The following is a 14359-nucleotide window of genomic DNA, read 5'->3' as shown; positions in this document are numbered from 1 at the left end:
TACAATTAAGAACATCTGCAGACGTGTTCATACGGCGGTACACACGGAACCTTCAATAGTGCAGTGTGTGCAATTCCATCAAACGCGGCGTATGGTCTCCAGATAAAATAATGGTTTTGCCCTAAATGAAAAAAACTGTAACGGAAAAATACTACAGAGGGGTTGCTTCAAAAATTCAACAAGTACATTTAAATTGTATGCAAAATATAGATAGAGTTGGGGGGGGGGGGGGGGGGGGGGGGGGTAGAAGGGGAAAGTAGAACAAGGATGAACATACAAAGGGAATACTACGTTCCAGTTACTCTACAACGTAAACCACAATAGCGCAGACATTCATGTACCAAAGATAAACACACGCAGCCACACCCAACTAATTAACAAAGACAAACAGACAAGTAAGATAAAACAATATGATAGGGCACCGCCCAAAACACACAAGCACATAAACGCACACATATAAGCAGGAAAAAATCCTGTTCCGCCTTTGGGTTATGGCAGCCAAAAAATAGGGGGTACGAAAACTTACTCGTAGTAAAGGGGGAGGGGATGCCAAAAAAGGAGCGCAATCGTAAGGGGAAAGGATGAGGCCGATTTGGGGAGTGAGGAGAAGGAGATAAAAAAGCTAACAACAAACAATACAATATACGCAACACAAAATACAAGACAGACATAAAACCTGTTGAAAATAGGGGCACCGCCTTAGAACTTATATAAAAGAAACTGGGGTTTAAACGCGGTAACTTGGCTTCAAATCTTTTTTATTCATCGTGTTAATTGTGATATTTCTTTGGGTATCTATTAAAAACAGTTTGTAGTATTATCAATTGTTCATTAAACAAAAGTAAAAAATATCAGTGATAACGTATCCGCGACAACCTATTTTCGGACACAACCCGTATTCGGCCGGCCCCGGTAATGTTTTAGTTTTCCTGGAAAACACGCCCCTTCCGGTTTCCCACACGCATGCTTTGTTTACAAACACCATACAAATGTCACGCTGGTAGTTTTGAAGAAAAATGGAAATTAAAAGGGTATGCAAATGATAAAAACTTACATACTGTTATATTTTTAATTTTTTCACTATATTCCCAAAATATCACGTCCAAAATATGTGTTTTTAGAAATAAATCCAATGTTTTCATGTTAAAAGCTCTGGACGTCCGACAGATGAGGTTATTTTACAGGCTCCGCCCCCATTATTAAATTTTGCAAAAGAATACTTCACACAAAAACTTACCACTTATAGACCAGTGTACCTTACGAGGTTTTCTTAATCAATTGGTTAATGAAATTTTAAATAGTAGTAGCAAAGTTTTTTTCTCTGTTTCTTTTCAGAATCATGTGCCCACTAGGGGATCATACTGACCATATGATGATAAATTGTAAGGGATGGGTACAGTTATCATTTTGTATGTAACAGTGAGGGTAATCAGAATAGGAGACACGTTCCTGTGTCCTATTTGTGCTGATCCCACCAATTAACTCCATAAACTAACACTGAAAATACTTTATAAATACGTTTTGGGTAGTTTTCTTGTTACTAACAGTTAAATTTTATGTTCGAGATTTGTTTGAACTGTTTCTGACTTTTTGTGACGTAAACTTTGGAGCGCAGTATATTTTGAAGCAGGTGTCCGAAAACGGGTTGTACAACTTCCGGTTAATGGAAAAGTGGGTCAGCCATGTTGGAAAGGATATCTAAAACATGCTGCGGGATGAGGTTTGTTTACTTGCGTATTTTTTAGGATAAATGATTGTTGAACAAACCTCTAGCATTTATAATTGTTGTACATTTCCGTAGCGATATACCGTTAGGTGTCCGAAAACGGGTTGTACCGGGATATATTGAATGTGCCTTGCTCCATGGAATACTTAAAAAAAACATGATATCATTTCAAAAACTTGTTCGCAAATTAATCATGATCATTTTTATAGTTTAGTTTAAATTGCCCTGTAGTGATTTGCCTCCGACCTTTAACGAACGGTAAAAAAAAAGGTAAATGTAAAATTTCTTGATTAACGTGTGTAGTGGACAAACGTTCCCACCTGGATGGATGAAATAACTTATTTCTAGCCAAGCCTACCACAGGTGTCATAATTATACTCCTAGCATCCAAGTCAGTCTGATGCAGCTAGAAACAGAACTAATTTAAGTAAATCACGCAGCACTGGGAAAACGTATAGGGATATCAGTCATGACCGGGAATCAAACCCGGACCGCTTGCGTCGCAATGCAACCTGATAACCACTGCGCCATTGATTCCATGTGCTCCACTGTGGCGTGCTGTGTACATTCTTCATGTATGTATCATTGCATTTGTTTGCGTTATTGTGTACTTGAGCTCAACTTGAAAGTGAACACATTTACACATACCCGTGTTGTCACGTGGAGTGATGTATTGTCGGCTGAGTAGTTTGAATGTGGCTTTTACAGCAGGATTTTTGTCCTAAGCTAAATCAAGTCCTAGAATTACCTAAACTTCCAGTTGCTGATCTGTTAAACAAACATCAATCAATTATAAAATTTGGACATTGAAGGGCACTCGTCTAAAACACAAAAATATGCAATAAAATAAAAATCATAGGTCACTGGTATTTAAAATGTGTTATTTGCCCTTGAAAACGTCATTTCCGCCAAAACAGACTGACATGATAATTCCTTATTTGAATCAAAGATCTATAAAAATATATATACTTCTTTGTTTGAATATATATACATTTTGATATCAGTACAAATCAAACAAATCCATAGTGTTATCGATTTATATATTGATTTATGAACACGTATTTATCATGTTTATAAATCTTTCAAACATGTGATGAATTATGAAATTAATTATAATTTGTATTTGTCTGGAAATATAGCAAACATAGCTAAGGTAAGAAAAATAAATTTGAGTTTTGATCAACTTAAAATTTATATAGGAATGGCTGAAAACAGAAAATAAAGCACTTAAATAACTTGTCAATTTTCGATGGAAATTCCACTTTTTGTTTCATTAGGGAAGGAGTAAATACGCAATAAATGGTAAAATATAGATCATTATACATGAAAACTCCTTAATCTTATTCTTCTTTACTTCAAACAACTGACATACCAAAACGAAAGCTGACTAGTATGAGAAAACAAAATGTCGGTAGCTATTTAAAAAGGAACATTCTTAAATGTGTTACATATTTCTGTCACTGTCATAATAAACCATATATTTTTAAAGAGTTAATATTGGTCGAGTGTAAGGACCTCATACAACAATTCAGATTGAAGCAATCAGAATTGAGACAGAAAATTTCAGAATAAACAAGGCAAGAATTGCCTAATGACATGCACGGCAGTCTAATTGAATCCTTTCACATAATGCTAACTTTCATAAAAAATCGTTAGGTTTCAAAAGGGGCATATTCTTTTAACTTTCAGTCGTAATTATGGAATTTGTCTCAGAATGCTCATTTCATGATGTCGTAAGCATTTGAAAGTGAAAGACTTCTGTTGGGTTTGAAAGCATTCAGCCATATAGTTAGGGCAAGACTTTGAAAAATACAAAAAAAAAAAAAAAAAATGTTAAGAACACGGTCTTATACATTATAGTTTCCTTTACAACACTTAGCGTGAAACATTTCACTAAAGTCTACATTGTTAAAAAAAAATGAAAATGTCAGTTTCCCATTGACTCCCATTATGAAAACTTGAGTGAAGTGATTTTTTTTCATCTAGAAGCACACACCTATCATCCGAATTGTCTTTATATATTCTGAAGTTTCAAAGATTCGGGATTTTTTAAGTAATTTCTAACAAGCAGAACAATCTTAACACATTACTGGACATTGCGACACACACAACTCAAATCTATCTATTGATCGGGTTGTTATAAATCTTTGCTAATAATAAGGACTTACGTAAACATCGTAAGCACACTGGGAATATTCGTAAATCTACATTTTAAACTGATAAAAATAACGGAATACCACGTTGAAATAACTTATTATCTTTTAGAGGAAAAACCTAGTTTCTGTTTCATTACTAAGGATAAATTGTAATATCAATAATTGTAATAATAACTGTATACGTATTAATTTCACAAAGCAGACGTCATTCTTAAAAAGCTCACAAAACACATAAAGGATATTTGTTTATTTCAGTTTAATCTTTTGTTTAGGAATGCAAGATAATTGAACATAATATGAAAAACAAAAACGGAATTTTCATTTCATGTATTTGAAACTGTTTTTGGCAATGTTGACCAGGTTTTTTTCTCGATGCAATGTCGCGTGCACAATGTGATTAATTTCATGACATAAATGCATTTTATTTATCAATTAGAGTAGTGTTTTTTTTATACTTTTCAACCAAACAAATAGATAAAAGTTCACGATTCTGCTGTAAACTTGAAGCGGCGTTATTAGTAGAATTTTCTAAACGTGTGCACACTTTCAGATTGTAAAGATTTCAGCATAAATCTAAGTGTGTATGGCAAGCCAATTGTCCAATAATTACGTGAACCCCTGTTCACGGTCGAAAAACTAGGATTAACGATCGATAAACTAGGTTTTTCGAACGAAAAACTAGGTTTTTCAAATACTAACCTATATTTTCGAGTGAAAACATCAGATACCGGGCATAAACCATAGTTTACGCTCGTGAACCCAGGTTTACGTTCGATAAACTAGGTTTCTCGATTGAACTATGAATTTCGGTCGTTATCCTATGTTTACGACCGTAAACTTGGGTTTACGAACATGAACCTACGTTTACGAGCGTGAACTATGGTTTACGACGTTATCCTATGTTTTCGCTCGAAAAAATAGGTTAGTATTTGAAAAAACCTGGTTTTACGTTTGAAAAACCTGGTTTATCGAACGTAAACCTACGTTCACGCTCGTAAACCCAAGTTCACGTTCGTAAACATAGGTTCACGCTCGAAAATATAGGTTCAGGTCCGTAAACTATGGTTCACGGTCGTAAACATAGGTTCACGTCCGTAAACATAGGTTCATGGCCGTAAACCCATGTTCACGCCCGAAATTCATTGTTGATTCTATAATCCTAATATATCAACCGTAAACCATGGTTTACCTTTGATAAACTAGGTTTCTCGATTGAACTATGAGTTTCGGTCATTTTCCTATGTTTACGATCGTTATCCTATGTTTACGCTCGTAAACCCTTGTTCACGGTCGTAAACCATAGTTTACGAACGTGAACCTATGTTTACGACCGTGAACTGGGGTTTACAATCGTGAACCTACATTCACGAGCGTGAACTATGGTTCACGGCGTTGTCCTATGTTTTCGCTCGAAAATATAGGTTAGTATTCGAAAAACCTAGTTTATTGATCGTTAATCCTAGTTTTTCGACCGTGAACAAGGGTTCACGTAATTATTGGACAATTGGCTTGCCATTAAGTTACAAATGGATAAACACGATTTTACGAAGGTAAACTGTAGTTCACGGCCGTAAACCTAGGTTCACGCTCGTAAATATAGGTTCACGACCGTAAACAAAGGTTTACGGCCGAAATTGATAGTTGATTTCATAATCCTAGTATATCAATCGTAAACCATGGTTTACGTTCGATAAACTAGGTTTCTCGATTGAACTATGAATTTCGGTCGTTATCCTATGTTTACGACCGTAAACTTGGGTTTACGAACGTGAACCTACGTTTACGAGCGTGAACTATGGTTTACGACGTTATCCTATGTTTTCGCTCAAAAAAATAGGTTAGTATTTGAAAAACCTGGTTTTACGTTTGAAAAACCTGGTTTATCGAACGTAAATCTAAGTTCACGCTCGTAAACCCAAGTTCACGTTCGTAAACATAGGTTCACGCTCGAAAATATAGGTTCAGGTCCGTAAACTATGGTTCACGGTCGTAAACATAGGGTCATGGCCGTAAACCCATGTTCACGCCCGAAATTCATTGTTGATTCTATAATTCTAATATATCGACCGTAAACCATGGTTTACCTTTGATAAACTAGGTTTCTCGATTGAACTATGAGTTTCGGTCGTTATCCTATGTTTACGATCGTTATCCTATGTTTACGCTCGTAAACCCTTGTTCACGGTCGTAAACCATAGTTTACGAACGTGAACCTATTTTACGACGTGATAAACTATACAGTTACACTGACTTGGTCGTTTATCCTATGTTTTCGCTCGAAAATATAGGTTAGTATTCGAAAAACGTAGTTTTACGTTCGAAAAACTTAGTTTATCAATCGTTAATCCTAGTTTTTCGACCGTGAACTAGGGTTCACGTAATTATTGGACAATTGGCTTGCCATAAGTGTGGCGTTAGAAGATATGTTAAATTTATTTTGTATTCTTGAAATGTGAATTTAATTATTTTGCCAGCATTTCAGACATAACCAACATGCTATTTTAGGTTTTCGACAGTTCCTCGGAAAGGATATTGAAAGTATTACATGCATTTAATCTGATTTTCTTATCAAAATATGAACACAATTTATAAGCGTTTTAACATTGCAGAAAGTATGACGCCCAACATAGGAAATCAAACAAATGTCGTTCTGCCTGTACTTTTGAGCATCTTGTTTGGTAAGTTGTGATTTTACTTTTCATAAACAGGTATTTATGACAAAGAATTTCAAATGGGTTTTAACATGAATAGGAATAAGTGATTTTGACTATGTCTCTAACGATATCGACATCATTATTAAATAAAACGAATGATTCGCTATGTATATTAAATTGAATACCGTTGATTCAACACTAAAGATACATATCACGGAATATTTCAGAAATATTACATTTATTATTGCCATGTGCTTATCAATATGTAGAAAAACTATAATCAAAATCTGTATTAGAAAGTTAGAATGTATAAGTGATCTTTAAATGTTTCATAACCACTATAATTAATGAAATGCATCTTTAAACAAATAAAACCAGAGCAATTACTGAAGGTGATAAAGTACCCCTCCCATAGCACGCACTGACCCAGTGCATTACAATTTTGGATTGTATGTTATATTGACGCAATTTATATAGTTTAGTAACAATAACAAAGTCCTATAACTCTCTCTGAAAAACAGTTTCTAAAATAACTTTACATGCATCAGTACTTTTGTAAAGTTTCATTAAATTGTGTGCAATAGTTCAGGAGATTAGGTGCGCACAAAATTGCATATGCAGGCTGATAACATAGTAACAAAAAACAAATTCCCATAACTCTGCCGAATAATTATCTAAAAGAACGTCACATGCACCATGCACAATTAGTGTTACTATTATAGTAGTCATACTGATCTAGCAAGCTTTAAGTAGAACGCATAGAAATTACATCTGTATACAAAATGTAAATTAGTTTTCAAGTTTACAATTCATCAATGTAATTTCTATCTCCCCAATTTCAGCATTTGTAGGGGGAAGTGTGACTCTTACTATGTTAAGTGATTTTGCTGACAAAGGAAGCATGAGGTGTAACAGCAAGGCCGTGTTGATGTGTAAGGTTCAACCATATTCAGTTGCAATGACATGGGAGATAGATGAACGACCAGCTGCTGACTGCACGTTTGGTTCATGCAAGACTTATATAACCAATATGGTAAACTATGCGTTTTCCTTTGATACAAGCAAGGGGATATTCAATATTACCTTGCATCCAGTGACATTTTCTGACAACGGGAGGACGTTCAAATGTGACGATGGATCTACTTCTGCTTATATCAAGGCATTGGTAAAAGATGAGTGAGCGACTCATTCAAAATAAAAAGCTCTTATTTGCAAAGAATTTTAAACAGAATGAATGTTTTTAAATAAGCGGATAAAAATTAGAAATGAAAGTGCATGACTCGAAACGAAAACTAAAATTTCAAAATTAAAAATAAAATGTACAATAGATATCAAAACGATACACTGATATTGTAACAGCTCATTGTGTGTATATACTATAGACAGCTATATTAATTCTATTAAGAGAGAGAGAGAGAGGGGTGGGGGTTATAATTAAACATATACCGATATTGTATTAATGTAATTCTTGAAAACATTCATATACTTTTGGTGTAACTTCTTTTCATTTTTCATAGTTGTACCTGATAACAGTGCTACTACTATCACCTCTTTGAAAGGTTCGTCCTTTACTGAAATAAAAGCAAGGACAGGATGCCTTCATCCGAGTTCAAGTGTAACGTTTGAATGGTATTATTTCAAGGTTAGGTTTGTTAGAATACTTTTTAAAAATGTATCTGGAGAAACATTATTACAAGTCAAATAAAAATATACTTAACGAATGCTTTAGCTTGTAAAATATGACAAGAATTACAGATGAATTATTATAAAAAGAACTTGCATGTTGAGATTAAGTGCATATACGATTAATAACACCTTATTGATTTTACATCAAGTATGGCTTTCAGCTGCTGACAGGCAAACGTCGACTGTATCTATGTTTTTCTATGCCCATCAGTAACAGGTATGTTTACTCTATACAGGATGGAGGCGATCCAGTGGTATATACGGAAAGCCAGTCCAGTCAAGAAACTGACGAGTATGGCTGTACAGGCGGACCTTGTGGCGGGAAAGGGGTTGTCAAGGTAACAAGTACTCTCAACATAAAAGAAGATCCTGACGGAGAGGAATATTATTTCCAGGTTCTGGTGAAACATCTTGATAAAACAGATATCATAGTGAGGGCAAACAAGCCTTTTAAACTGAAAGGTATATGAAAGTAAATTGTTCAGAATATTGGTATAAAATAGAAAGCGAGGACATTCCACATGTCGCCAAACCGGACAATAATTAAGCCTATTCAAGGATGGTAGTGGAAATGCATTCTGCCATCCGCACCCTCTAGACCCTTAAACGCCTTAAAATCATTTCGTTCGGTTCATGAAGATCTCTGTCAGCAACTGTTTACAAAACAAAATTCTAATATACCTGTCTCTGTTAAAACACTCTTACGATAGAATGACGTCACGTTAACGTGCAATGACGTCAAAGATTTTGTTGCGACCAAGAAAGAGCGCTTCTATATTTTATTTACTGTTTAAGATTAAGGGTATATTAGAATCGAAATAATTTATAGCAAAACCGTGTTTTAACACTATTTATGCACTCGGGCGGTAATACTTCGCACAAATAATTTCACTCGGGCTGCGCCCTCGTGAAATTATTACGCCCGACGTATAGCCGCCCATCGTGTATTAATAGTGTTAAAGCACACTTTTGCTATAAATTATTTCTTAAATACAAAAAGAACTCTTAGTTCAGTCATAATATGAGCTTATTTTTATTATTATTGATACGAATTATTTTCAAATAAAGTTGTTATCATATGACATATCCATGCCAAGGGTTTCATCTAAAAAGTTATAAAAAAAAACAACTTCTTATTAGAACGATCATCTGTAACTAAACAATGTTTATGTCATTTAATACCTTTTCTTGAATCAAGAAATATTAGCTATAAGCCTATAAACTATATTTTATATAGCACTTCATGACCAGAGTAGCTGGATATGGTAGCGTCCTGGTGCCAGCAGAGAGATTTAAATTTGTCTTACATACGACTAAGTACCCCCTACGTAGGAGTTTGTTTGTTTGTTTTGAGTTTAAACACCGTTTTTCAACAGTATTATAGTCCTGTGCCGACGGGCAGTTAACCTAACCAGTGTTCCGAGATTCTGTACCAGTACAAACCTGTTCTCCGCAAGTAACTGCCAACTCTCCCACATGAATCAGAGGTGGAGGACGAATGATTTCAGACATAATGTCTTTTATCAAAAACTTACACATTATGAAAATCGAAAATATTGGTAAGAGTGAGATTCTTACTTACTCCTTGAATACTGATAAAAGTAAGTAGAAAAGTAATAAATCAAATATAAAAATGTACACTTATCTATTGATAAAAAGTTAATAGATAATTATTAAATCAATTAAACCAGCACTGTACTTAATAAGCTAAATAGAAAACTAAAAAATTAAATTAAATTTAAAATACTTATCAATTGATAAAAATCTAATAAATAATTATTAAATTAAATAAACCAGCACTGTACTTAGTGAAAATGATTAAGTAATAAGAAAAAAATGTTCCAATCAGTTGAAAATATATCTTAAAGGACAACAAATGCTTCCTGACAGCAGCCTTGAATCTACTTTGGACAGGGATATCTCTAAAGAATTGTGAGAGGTTGTTCCATAACTGAACTCCCTTTGAAGCGAAAGACATTTCCCCAAACACGAACTCTTTGTTGGTAAAATAAGGCCAGTATCCCTGAAAAGATAACTACCATCACAATCAACAAGGTTGGATTGTGCAACTACGCTTGACCTGGTATTGCGAGTATACACAGTCCTTAATGGGACAGAATTTTCCCCAGGGTAGTCTGGGGCAGAACCATACCTGATTTTGTGAACGTGACACAATATGATCTGATCAACCCTCTTAGAAACTGGCAAACAATCCAAGTAGACAAATTGTTCTAGCCCAATATGAGACCTGTTATCCAAGTTAAAAGTCAACTTTGTCCATGTTGAAGCGAATAAAATCAGAAAGATGATTAAGGCTAGTATCATTTGAAAACCCACGTCTAAATCCAGACTGGAAACTGCAGAGAAGCTTTTTTTCGTTAAGATAAGCTTCCACTTGGTCATAAATAACCCGTCCAAAAGCTTAGATATAATACTGAGTATCTACACCGGCCGAGATAATTGCCAAATTCGGTATTGTAGGAGATACTAACATCTATGTAGGAAATACTAAGTCCTACGTAGGAGATACTATGTCCTACGTAGAAGATGGTATGTACTACGTAGTTGATACTAAGTGGTTTGTAAGAAAAATTTAAATCTCTCTCCTGGCACCAGGACACTGACAAAGCTGAAGCTATCACACCAAATAAAGCCATTTTAAACGTATTAATGTTTTGAATGTATGAGACATCAAGAAACTGTGTGCCTTTCTCAGTTAGGAATTTGATTGCTGACGTAGCCGGGTATTTGATTCAAATATTTTAAACAAGCAAATTATAATACATGTTTGTAAATATTTATATCTTTATTAAAAGTATCTGTTATTTTAACCAAAATACAAATATACTTAAATGATTCTAATTTTGATATATCGCTTGTAGTGATATTGTATTTTATAAATGTTACTAGATTTTGGAGCTGTACATATGTTTTACTCTTCCATTTTTTTAAATTTTCTTTTGTTTAACCTAAAATTCTAAAATGGACTGGTCCATCATTCAGTTTCGGCAGACGTACCATTTATTATTTGAATGGGTGTTCAAAGAAAAATTACTGATTAGATAGCGAACAGTGCAGACCATGATCAGACTGCAAGGGTGTGCAGGATGATCTTGGTCTGCATTGGTCGCAAAAGCAGAATTACTTGCCACCAGCAGGCTAAAGGTTGATAATGTATCATGAAAGTAAATATGCTTACATGCATGTATTTTTCGATTACAGGAAAGGACGACGTTGCAACTAGTACAGTTCCTCCTGTCCGTGATTCAAGTCGAGCTGAAAAGGCTGAATTGAACATAGAACTCAAGTTTCTGTCTCTTTTTGTGGCATTCTATTTAATAACGAGCTTTGATGGGTCAATTCTATGTCGCTAAGATTGTGTACAAATGCTTTTAAATGTTCTACAGAGCAAATCCAGGAAAACACATGGACGTACTTGAATCTGTGATAATGCGGCTGCTTTTTCTCTATTTACCACATTTTGCATGTTATTTTTATCTATTCATATCTAATATTGCCCTAAAGATCACTTTGAACAGAACTTTGACTCTAAAGTCCACGAGTTTCATGTAAATGTACATTTTTATTTATATGTTCTTTTCTTTTTGTGTTTTATACGTGTTTTACCGTCGTGATATAGGCTTTGTAAAAGGCGCGTTTATTGTTGCGATATGAAAGCCTATTTCTAGCAACATAAAACATAAATAATGCAACAATACATATATGAAATATAAACAAAGGTGCTTCCGAAAACTGGGAATGACTCATTATTGTCAAACTACCTTCCGACAGTCTTTAAAAAGTTTATTATAAATGATAACTATATCAAACAGTCAAGATTAAATGATTTTGCCGAAAAGTATCAGTGCACAACAGCAGGCTTCATTAAATGTTGCTACAAAGGAGAAATCGTCAACCTCTTGTATTGAATAATTGATACAGCTGGAAAAATTACATTTCCGGTTTACTGTTTGTCTCCGATTTCATAAAGGCATTTTACAGCTTAGATCATAACTTCATTTTCAAATGCTTAAATCACTTAAACTTTGGCCAAACTTTCATATGTTTGATTAGCTTCTTCTACTAAAAAGGAAACAGTGTAATTATTAACAATCGTTATATGTCTTAAGCCTTCCCTGTCGAAAGTGATGTTCGACAAGGACGTCCTATGTCGTCGTCTCATTTATTGTCGAGCCCGCTTGCGGTGATCTCGATATAGTCGCAACTTTCGGTGTATGTGCGTCCGTGCGTCCGTCCGATTTTGTCCGAACCAAAACTTTGACATGCATGAACCAATCTTGTTTATATTTGGCATGAATGTTAACCTCAATTAGAAGGCGTGTCAAGTGCAAACCCCATGTTCCTATCTCAAAGGTCTATGTCACAGTTGGAGGTCAAATGTCAAATTTAAGTTTGTCCGGAGCATTTTTTCTTCATGCATGGTGGGATATTGATGTAACATGACATGAATGTTCACCATTATGAGACGGAATGTCATGCGCAAGAAGCAGGTTCCTAGGTCCAAGGTCACTTATCAAGTAATATCGCAAAAGATAACTGATAAAGAATTCAAACAAACTCTTTTGTAGATGATACAACAAAATCTTAAACGGCCAGTACGAAATTTTTGAAAGACTATTAGAAAAAATAAATGAATCTTGGTTTAATTAAATACATCGAAATCCACATTACGAAGAATATGGTCTCTAAAACACAACTATATTATATTGCCCTAATAAGGAATAATATGTGCATCAGACCCAGCAAAAGCTCTTGGAATGAACTTTTGCAATTATAATGATAGTAATATATCATTTCAAACTTTGAACCAACACTGAAAAAGATCAAAAACTGTTTAAAGCAATGGCAACACCACAAATTGACAATCTAAGGAAAGGTAAAAGTAGTAAAACTGATTCTCTATCAAAGCTAGTATAAGCATTTACAGTTTTGCCCCCGAACATTATAATAGATATTTACTATTCTATATTTAGTTTTATAAGGGATAACAAACCAGAAACAACAACAAGAAATACTCTTATCCAAAATCATGAAAATGGAGGACTTAAGCCCACTGATGTGCATACATTCTAAAACTGTATCAAAGCATGTAGGGTTAAATGGTTATTTAGAGAAAACAATACAGGACCTTGGAAATATTTTATGAATCAAACAAATTTATTCATCATAGACTGACTGCTTTAATCATACATGCATACATGTTTAGCAATTCATACATATTACACCAGTACTTATGACTGTCAATATACATGTTGAAATCAGAAGTGTATAGTGGAAACTGTAACTTAATAATTACGTGTTACAACTCTCTTTATAAATAAATAACTCTGTTCTACATGTATTCATTCATTACTCTATATTTACTCTATATCCTTTTCGTTTATATTGAAAATAATGACGTGTATTTTGTATGGGCAGCAAAAGGTGATCATTTTTGCAGTTTCTCTCGTTGTGTCCGAACTTAATGCAGCAGTAGCATTTAATTGGATTAGGAATATAGATTGTAACTTTTGTCATGGAGTATCCAACTTTTATGACTGAAGGAAGAAACGGTATGCCGAAAGTAAGAATGATAGTGTTTGTGTTAATTTCTTTTCCTAATCATTTTGAAATAACTTGGCATAAATGTTTACCGTAATGATAATGAGACAATGTGTCACGTGCAAAACCCAGACCCCTAACCCCAAGATCAATGTCACACTTAGAAGTCAAGTCAAAGGTTAATAGGATCTGTTTCATGTCCGGTTCGTAACTCTGCCATTCATCAGGGGATTTCGAAATAACTTAGCATAAATATTCCCCATAACGAGAAAATGTGTCATGCACAACAACCAGACCCCTAACTCTAAGGTCAAGGTCACATTTAGAGGTTAAAAGTTAACATTATCTGTTTCTTGTCCGTTCCATAACTCTTCCATCGGTGAAGAGATTTTAAAATGACTTGGCATTAACGCTCCCTATATTGAAATGACGTGTCAGACGCATGACCAAGACCCCTAGCTCCAAGGTCAATGTCACACTTAGAAGTCAAAGGTTAACATTGTATGTTTCTTGTCCGGTCAATATCTCTGCAATTCATCAAGAGATGTTAAAATTACTTGTCACAATTATTCCTT

The 14359-nt window shown here is 34.5% G+C and overlaps 1 protein-coding gene across 1 annotated transcript; it reads left to right on the top strand.

Annotated features, from left to right (window-relative positions):
- Nucleotides 1-3008: 3008 nt before the first annotated feature.
- On the top strand, nt 3009-13580 carry LOC123540345 (uncharacterized). The gene is made up of 6 exons (XM_053527220.1): nt 3009-3028; nt 6492-6560; nt 7379-7708; nt 8054-8178; nt 8459-8684; nt 11445-13580. The coding sequence occupies exons 2-6, from the start codon at nt 6497-6499 to the stop codon at nt 11594-11596; spliced, it is 897 nt and encodes a 298-aa protein (XP_053383195.1). The 5' UTR covers nt 3009-3028; nt 6492-6496; the 3' UTR covers nt 11597-13580.
- The last annotated feature ends 779 nt before the right edge of the window (nt 13581-14359 follow it).

Source organism: Mercenaria mercenaria, chromosome 16 (assembly GCF_021730395.1).
Source record: "Mercenaria mercenaria strain notata chromosome 16, MADL_Memer_1, whole genome shotgun sequence".
Lineage (NCBI taxonomy): Eukaryota > Metazoa > Mollusca > Bivalvia > Venerida > Veneridae > Mercenaria > Mercenaria mercenaria.
Note: the sequence above shows the minus strand (reverse complement) of the source record. Positions and strands in the feature narration are given on the sequence as shown.